General features: G+C 27.4%; 3 protein-coding genes across 3 annotated transcripts; all 3 read left to right on the top strand.

The window, feature by feature from the left end:
- Positions 1-241: 241 nt before the first annotated feature.
- On the top strand, positions 242-4,429 carry FG379_001928 (uncharacterized protein; the record flags this gene model as incomplete). Its single annotated transcript, XM_067327531.1, has 1 exon — positions 242-4,429. One exon carries the CDS (start codon positions 242-244, stop codon positions 4,427-4,429), a length of 4,188 nt encoding a protein of 1,395 aa, XP_067184260.1.
- Positions 4,430-5,004: 575 nt separating this feature from the next.
- On the top strand, positions 5,005-6,639 carry FG379_001929 (uncharacterized protein; the record flags this gene model as incomplete). The annotated part of the gene is made up of 1 exon (XM_067327532.1): positions 5,005-6,639. One exon carries the CDS (start codon positions 5,005-5,007, stop codon positions 6,637-6,639), a length of 1,635 nt encoding a protein of 544 aa, XP_067184261.1.
- Positions 6,640-7,141: 502 nt separating this feature from the next.
- Positions 7,142-8,764, top strand: FG379_001930 (dihydrofolate reductase-thymidylate synthase; the record flags this gene model as incomplete). Its single annotated transcript, XM_067327533.1, has 1 exon — positions 7,142-8,764. One exon carries the CDS (start codon positions 7,142-7,144, stop codon positions 8,762-8,764), a length of 1,623 nt encoding a protein of 540 aa, XP_067184262.1.
- Between the last annotated feature and the right edge of the window lie 819 nt (positions 8,765-9,583).

Below are 9,583 nucleotides of genomic sequence, written 5' to 3' on the forward strand. Positions count from 1 at the left end.
TAAGAAATTGTTAATATGTATAAATTTCTTTAATACTATTGTATGTTTTAAAAATGAAAATTGCATTTACTTTGACATTAAGTTTATATTTTCTGCAACGCGCCGGTTTGTTATATTTGCATTTGTTATTTAATGGTATTACCCTTAAAAGAAGCATTTATATTATTGTTCTAAGCTATAAAATAAAACTCGATTATGTAGAAACATTTTATTTCATTAAATTTTAAAATACATAGAGATCATGAAGATTAGGATCTCCAAAATCTGGAGTAATCTCACATTTTCTTGGATAAGTGAATATTTAAAAGATACCAAAAATAATAATATTTACTACGATATTAAGGATGATGATAAAATCAAATACCGAGTTAAACCAAAAAGTCAGTACACTTTTGAAAATGCTTCATTTGAAGATGAATATGCTTCTTTTTGTGATATATTAAATTTGCGTCAAATCAATCAAAAAGAAAATAAAAATTCATCTATATACAAAAGTTACTGTTCATATTATTATTTTGAAAAAGTACTTATTTCTAAATTTTATAAGGATATAGTAAAATGTATAATAATGTATATCATTAAAATCTCTTTTTTTGTGTATCTTAATTCAAAATTTAGGCATTTTTTAGACGGCTCATGTTCAAAAGATTTCTTTTTCAATGGAATTAAATTAGTTATTGTCAATGTTTTGAAAATAATGTTGGATATTTACACAAATTATTCAGTTTCTTTACTTTCGCTTAAAGTTCAATTTAATCTTCTCTCTACAATATTTCAAGCTACGTTTGAAGAAGCAATGGTCATGAATAATAAAATATATAAGCAATACCGAGCAGAACCTAATATTTACAACCTGGCTTTTGGTGATTTAAATTTTATTGAACCATTTTTAATTTCACTATTTGAACTCATTACCTCACCATTTCGTATATTTGTTGTTTGGATTATTCTACATAATCAAATAGGCTTATCTGCAAACTTTGCTGTGATCAATTACGTAATAATTACAATAATAAGTTTTTCTCTACAAATACTTGGTTCTTTTAAGAAAAAGATTTTCATGAAACTTAGGGATGAGAGAATAAATAAATGTTATGATTATTTTTCATCATTAGATGTAGTTCGTCAGCATTTATGGGATAAAATAGTGTATGATGATCTCATGTCTAGTAGAGGAAAAGAAATTCAAGCAAATTTCATTAGGTATTTTTTCTCATTACTTGGAACATTTTTTGAATATAATACACATACATTTTCTCAATATATTCTCTTTTGTACTTACATTAATTACTATCACCTAAATTTAAATAGCAATTATAAATCAGTTTTAACTTCTGGATTTGCAACTTTACATGCATTAAATATTTTAACAAGCCCAACAAGAAATACTATTTCATCTATTATTGAAGGTTTTATTTCTTTAAATAGGTTGAAAACTTTTTTCATTAATCATTATACAAATTTAAAATTTGATCAAAATATATTGAATTATGAATCAATTGAAAACAATAGTAGTTTGATTATTATAAAGAATTCAATATTCAAGTGGAATAATCACAATGATAACGAATTAAGAGATGATAGGATTGATAAGATAGGATGCAATTCAGAATCAGATTTTCTAATGGATGCTGATACAAAAAATAATCAAAAGAACTTCAGTCTTCATATAAAAGACCTGTCTCTCAGAAAAGGTGAATGTTGCATTGTGACTGGAATTCATTCTTCAGGCAAGACAACATTTATTAAATCTATACTTGGAAAAACTTCAAATGTTTCAGGTAAATTGGTGTTTAATACTAAAGGGAAAAAAGTACAATTTTGTTGTTCATTTCAGGATACATGGATACCCAAAGGAACGGTAAGATCTTCTATTACATTCGGGCAGGAATACAACAAAAATGTTTATGACAATGTAATTAAAGTATGTACTTTGGATACAGATTTAAGTGAATGGTGCAATGGTGATCTTAGAATAGTAGATGAAAATGATCAAGCATTGAGCAATGGGCAGAAATCAAGATTATGTTTAGCAAGGACTATTTATTATTATGAAATCATTAAAAATTCAAAGCCATGTTCTTCTGAAATTATTTGTTTATTAGACGATATTTTTACAAGCTTAGATGCAGGTATCTCTAAAAAGATATTCAATAATCTTTTTGGAAGTAATGGAATATTTTGTGATTCTTTGTCTATCTTATCATGTAATCCGAATACAATATCTCTAATTTTTTCAGGAGGAAATAATATTGAAACAAAAAATAAAGTAAAAATATTATTTTTAGAAAAAGGTAATATTGTATTTAATGGCAGCCTTGAAGAATACATTTATTTAATTAATAATTCCTATTCCTTTAAAGAAGAGATATCATTGAGCAAAAAATTAAACTCTAGGGAGTTCGTTTATTTACGAAATAGAAGTATTAATAGTTTAAATGTTGTAATGAATAATAAAACTGCAAAAACTACATACTATTCACTTTATCAAGATAAAAAATTGGGAAAAAAATCAGAAATTTCATTTTATGTATATTTGTTTTATTTAAAAAAAATAGGTATAATTTCCACAGTTACTTTTTCTCTTGCTTGTTTTGTTAAAATATGGTTGGGAGAACTCATTATTTTAAACATGAATAAATTTTTATCATTTTTAAAAACTGAAGACGAACATAATGGGTTAATTGCACCAAACGAATTTATTTCTCGTTTAACCTTTTTAATAATCGTAAAAATTCTTGTTGAATGTTTTGCTTTTATTTCAGAAGCTCTTATAACAGTGAAAGTTTCAAAACTTATTCACAAGGAATATTTAATTTCATTATTAAACGCTCCTCCTTTATTTTATTCCTTGACTCCAATTTCAAAAATTCTAAATCGATTTAACTTGGATATTCTTCTTATAGATGATATTATTATCAAGAAAATGGCAGGAATTCTCATTAGATTCTTTGATACATTCTTAAAATTGTCATTCACATTATTTTTATGTCCAATTCTTGGATTTTTTATTGACATTCATTTGATATTTATTATTTATAAATTTGGTGTACCTCTTTTAAAAATTTTTAGAAATACACAAAATGTTATTTTGAACCAAACTGCTCTGATTGCAAATGTTATTTCAGAAGTTCAAAATGGTAAAGAATTTATTAGTTTTTTTGAGAACAATAATAAATATAGGAACAAATTTAAAGGCATTATGTATAAAATTATCCATTTAAGACTTGTTCAAACATCAGCTATTCAATGGTCTGCACTTCGAATTCAAATTTTATCTGGACCTATCATTATTCTTTTATATTCATTTCTAATTCTTTTATCACTTGATTTTCAAATAATATCAATAAGTGATAAAACAATTCATTCTGCAGGTCTCATAATTTATTACTTTATTACATTCACCGAAACACTAAATGTAATATTCCTTAGATTTTCATCGCTTGAAAAAGACATGTGTTCAATCGAAAGAATTAAAGAATATTCAGAATTGTTTAAAAACAATAATTTAGTAGATAGCGGTTATCTCAATGAAAAAATGAATATCAATAATAACCTTCAGAAGTTGCCTAAGATATTACCTTCAATAGGTGCCTCTGAAATTGAAACTGAGGCTGAATCTCCAGCCCTAAATTATACACTTCCAATCAGTTCCTTTGCAGTAAATTTTAGATGTGGACCTTTAATATTTGAAAATGTAAATATCAGTTTTGTCAGTAATAATAAATCAGAAGATAAAACAAAAGATGGAGTTGTTTTTATGCCTATTGAAAATTTTTGTTTTTCAATGAAACCGAAGGAGCATATTGGAATACTTGGAAGAACTGGTTGTGGTAAATCATCGCTAATTAAGGCAATTTTGGGAGTTTTTAGACCTTCAAAAGGAAGAATAATGTTTAATGGAATTGAAATTTCTAATATTCCTGTTAGTGAAAGAAGAAAAATATTTGGAGTAATTACACAAGCAAATTATTTATTTAATAGTTGGTCTGTTAAAAAGTATATGGATCCGTATAATGATTACTCTAATAGTCAAATAATTGAAGCACTAAAACTTACAAAATTGATTAAGATATTAGACAATATCGAAGAAGAAACTGATTTAAACTCAATAAATATATCTAAAATTATATCGGGAAACGCATTTGAAAATATCATTTTCAAGTATTTAGATTTTTCAAGACTAATCCTAAACAGAAGTTCATATAGATTAGTGCTTCTAGATGAACCGTGCTCTATATCCAATCAATATCATGTAAATAATCCAATTCAATTCAATTCTGTTACCATGAATAAAATTGAATTGCAAGAATTGGTGCCTATAGAAGAACTCTTAAAATTATATTTTAAACACTGTTCCGTTATTATAGTTTCACACAATCCTCTTATTTTTAAGCATTGTGACAGAATATTTGAACTAATTGAATAAATTAATTTTTATAATTTTAAAAGAAACAAAAGGAAATGACCTACAAATGGATCGTATACATGACAATTATTGTATACAATATTAAATTATATATATCCTAAATGTTATTTTATATTTGATAGTCATTTGTAAAATTATTAAACCTTTCGTTGTTTAATGTATGTTTTATGACATTGTTCTTATTTACTGAATAAATAGTCATTATATCATCATTCTGTGTTATTTTCATTCCTTATTCTAAGATAATCAAAATAAAATATGGAGTGTATAATTTGGAAATAGAGAATTATAAAAAAAAACATTGTTAAAATTTAATAGGAGCACGAATCAGCACATTTTTTCGCAACATATTCTATTTTAAAAGTAAATTCTTTTTCGTTACATTTCAGTTGTGATCAGTTAAATTGCTCATTTAATATACATGCCGCCAAAAGAAAAGATTTGGCATGTTCCCACAACAAATATAGAAAAATAAATAAATACTATCGAAATACAACTTTGGTAATAATATAACAACACTTTAAATAAATAAAATAAGTTAAAAAAAGTTATATTTAGTTTTAAACTTATAAATTATGAATATCGAATTAGTTATGGTTGATAGCCAAAATGGCAAGGGCCTAGATGAAAGTAATTTTGAAATAAATGAAAGACTTAAGAATGGATATAGAGATGAATATAGAGATTCAATTGAGAGCCCAATTGGAATTATCGTAGTTCCTCTTAAGGAATCATCGATATGGGTCCAAATGTTGATAGGGTTTATAACTGTTATTAAGGCAACAATAGGTACTGGAATCTTATTTGCGCCTTATTCTATAGTTAATACAGGATATAGCATTAGTTTAGCATTACTCTTATTTTACTGGTTCTTGAATATAATTTGCACATTGCTTTTATTAGAATGTGCTGATAGAGCTAATGCTACGTATTCAGGAATTGCTTCTCATGCAATGGGAAAAGTAGGTAGAATAGTCGCTGATGTTTCATTAATTTTCACTCAGATTTCATTCTGTTCTGTTTTTGCCACATTTGTAACAAAAGCAATTCAGAATGTTATCGCTGGTATATATAATTGCAATCCTTCATATATAGATTATGGAACGGCTTTAATAACATTTTTGCAATTATTAGTTTACATTCCTCTTTCATGTCCTGGAAGAATACAATCTTTAGGTCCAGCAATGGTAATTGCAAATATATCCCTATTTGTTGGTGTTATTATAGTGTTTGTGTACTCAGCTTTAGAGTTGAGTAAAAATATGGCAAATAATACAATTTACTATATTCCGTCATATACTGACCTGAGATCAGTAGCAGGTTTCATTGGTACAGCAGCTTTTCTTTGGGTATCTGGTCCAGTAGTTCTTTCTTACTATGTTTCTATAGCAGAGCAACATACCAGAAGGATGTTCAAATGGGTGTATTTGGGGGCAATATCATTCGTTTTCATGCTAACACTGACTTTTACTTATGTTTCAGCTTATGGATTTGGTGAGAAAACGTTCTCAACAATAACACTTAATTTACCGATTTCTCCTGGTTCAATAACAGGTCAAATTTTTTTTGCACTTTCAGTTCTTCTATCTTTTCCATTAATGACTTTCCCAATAAAAGAGATATTTACAAATTATATTGAAACAATATACAGAAGATATACAAGAAAAAAGATTGTTGAATTTATTCTTCCTGCAGAACAGGAAAGACAATTAAGTGTTCAAAGAACATCAAAAATAAATACTCCTATTGTAAGTTCTCAGAGAAATTCTCCATTTACAGATAGAAGCTCTGGCTCAATTGTTTCAAGACTTGGTTCTAAAGTCCTTCTACGTCAACCTAGTGGTTCAATATCTTTTACAGTCGAAAACTTGTCTCCTAAAGAGGGTATAAGTTATCATATTGTGAAGGCTGCTCCATCAATAGTGACAATAATTACAAGCATTCTTTGTTGCCTTTTGGGTTACTTTCTTATTAATTCCCTTGGAAACTTTGTTAATTTAGTTGGGGGCCTCTTTTGCGTTCCAATTAGTATAATTTTACCAGCATTATTTCATCTAACAATGTTCAGGAAAGAAATGAAAATAACTACACTAATTATGGACATAATTCTCATTATTTGTGGCGTTATTACTGCAGTTATAGTAATATGGTACACATTCGTCTCATGGAGTGTCTCTAATGAATCTATTTGCAGGCTAAATTCGGGATAAATCAAATGATTATCTAAAACGAAAATAAATTACGTGTAAATTACAATATTTTTATTATATAAAAATAATACACTAAATTAAATCGTTTTAAAATTACCATTTTACTTGAAGTTACCTATAGGCACTATATCTATTAAATAATATATTGTTAAGAAGAGTTATCTTTAAAGCATTATAAAGTCGGAAGTACTAGTCTCTATAAAAATCTTTAGTTAAAGATCCAATTTTATTCTTGTATTTTTTATTTCTTTATTTATCTTTTTTATTTTGGATTGACATTTAAAATTAAAATGCATAGGAAAAAAGTAACTGAATTTTACCGGGTGTTTTAGAGAATATTGTGTGGTGGGAGCATTAATTCATTATATTTTTATTTCGGTTAAAGGTAAAATTACCATTTATTTAATTATTACATTTAATATTTTATTATAAAATATGTTTATTAATAAATAGACAAAAATAAATATATATATTTATTTATTTCTTATAGTTTGGGCTCAATATGGTTCTTACACCACTTATAACTACAACCCCTTCTACACCATCCATTAAGAAGAGTGTGTCACTAATTGTAGCAGCTTCTATTGAAAGTGGTGGAATAGGTGTTAAAGGAAAACTTCCTTGGTCTATTAAAGAAGACCTTCAGTTCTTTTCGAGGGTGACAAGCAGTACAAATGAACCTACGAAAAGGAATGCAGTAATAATGGGAAGAAAAACCTGGGAATCAATAGGAAAGAAAACCCTTAAAAATAGAAAAATAATTATTATTTCTGGAACACTTTTAGAAGAGAGAAATAATGAAATAGCAGTTTTTAAAACTATTAGAGATTCACTGAATGAAATTTTTATGGATGAAAGTTTAGAATCAGTTTTCATTTGTGGCGGTGAATCAATCTATAGAGAGGCTTTAAAAATTGATAATTTGGTAGATAGAATTTATTTAACAAGAGTAGCTCTGGAAAATATCGAATTTGATTCTTTTTTTCCTGGTGTTCCAGAAAATGACTTTGCTCCCATATACATTTCTCAGACATTCTGCAGAAATGAAATTTCTTTTGATTTTGTGATTTATGATAGAAGAGATGTAATCGTTGAAGAAATAATAAAGATTAAGGGGGAGAGTAAAGATAAGGAAGATAAATCAATCAACAAAATTCTTATCCAGCTAGGAGAAATTTTTGAAAAAAGAAAAATGTCAGAAAGACGAAGATTTCCAAGAGACGAAATTTTATGTACTCCAACTATAACAAAAGGGAGGGAACATCCAGAATTCCAGTATCTTGATCTAGTTTCGAGAGTTTTTGAAAATGGTGAATATAGAGAAAATAGAACAGGAATAAACACATATTCAATTTTCGGTGAAATGATGCGTTTTGACCTTGGTGAGTCTTTTCCTCTTTTAACTACAAAAAAAGTCGCAATTAAATCGATTTTTGAGGAGTTGATTTGGCTTATTAAAGGGGACACCAATGGTAATCATTTAATTGAAAAACAAGTTTTCATATGGTCTGGAAATGGTTCAAAAGAATATTTGGAAAAAATAGGACTTGGTCATAGAGAGGAAAACGATTTAGGGCCTATATATGGATTTCAGTGGAGACATTTTAATGCAGAATACAAGACAATGCATTATGACTATACTGGGACTGGTGTAGATCAATTAGCTAAACTAATTGATTCACTCAAGTCAAACCCTAAAGACAGAAGGCATATACTTACAGCACGGAATCCTTCATCTTTATCTCAGATGGCACTTCCACCATGTCATATTTTATCTCAATTTTATGTCACTAATGATAAAAAATTAAGTTGTAACTTATATCAAAGGAGTTGTGATCTTGGTCTTGGATCACCATTTAATATTGCTTCATATTCTATTCTTTGCATGATGTTAGCACACATTTGTGGTTACGGTTTCTGTGAGCTTACTATTTTTTTGGGTGATACTCATGTTTATGAAAATCATGTAGATCAACTTAAATTACAATTATCCCACACTCCTAGACCTTTCCCTCAGTTGCGATTTAAGAGAAAGGTCGAAAATATTGAAGATTTTAAATGGGGTGACCTGGAAATTATCGGTTATTTCCCACATCCTCAAATTAAAATGGAGATGGCTGTCTAATGTTTACAATGACATGCAAAATTCATAAAATTGCAATTATCTAATGAAAGAAATAGGCTTAAGTTAATAATAAAAGTTGTATGGAATAAAAAAAGCAGTAATAGTTATTCATCCTGAATTTTGAACAATAAGAATACTATCTTATGTTTTACACATTTTTTAAACAATAAACTTTTGCGCAATTTTTTACATTTTTGAAACAAGTTGAGTGAGATAATTAAAGTATGTTCCTGATAAATCTATTTATTCTTCTTAATCATTTTATTTGACCACTGTATTAATATTGGTCATTTAAATCAATTTAAATTTTCTTGAATATATTTTTGTTTCAAAAAGAGAAGTGCGAGCTTTGTAGAAAATATTTCTCTTAAAATGGCGTTTAGTTTGAGTATTTTAGTTCATTTATTTGTTATTAATTTATTTATTGAGTTTATTGTAAGGAAAAATACCAAATGAGGTCATATAATTTATTTTTGTGTGTATCGATTTGGTTTAAGGTTTTTAGGTTAGGTTTAGGTTTTTAGGTTTTAGGTTTTAGGTTTAGGTTTTAGGTTTAGTTAGGTTTTTAGGTTTTAGGTTTAGGTTTAGGTTTAGGTTTAGGTTTAGGTTTAGTTTAGGGTTTTAGTTAGGTTAGGTTTAGTTTAGGTTTAGGTTTAGGTTTTTAGTTTAGGTTTTAGTTTAGGTTTAGGTTTAGGTTTTAGGTTTTAGGTTTAGTTTAGGTTTTAGGTTTAGTTAGGTTTAGGGGTTTAGGTTTAGGTTTAGGTTAGGTTTTAGGTTTTAGGTTTTAGGTTTTAGGTTTTAGGTTTTAGGTTTAGGTTT

The sequence above is a fragment of the Cryptosporidium bovis genome, assembly GCF_009768925.1.
Source record: "Cryptosporidium bovis isolate 45015 chromosome Unknown contig_27, whole genome shotgun sequence".
In the NCBI taxonomy this organism is placed as follows: Eukaryota; Apicomplexa; class Conoidasida; order Eucoccidiorida; family Cryptosporidiidae; genus Cryptosporidium; species Cryptosporidium bovis.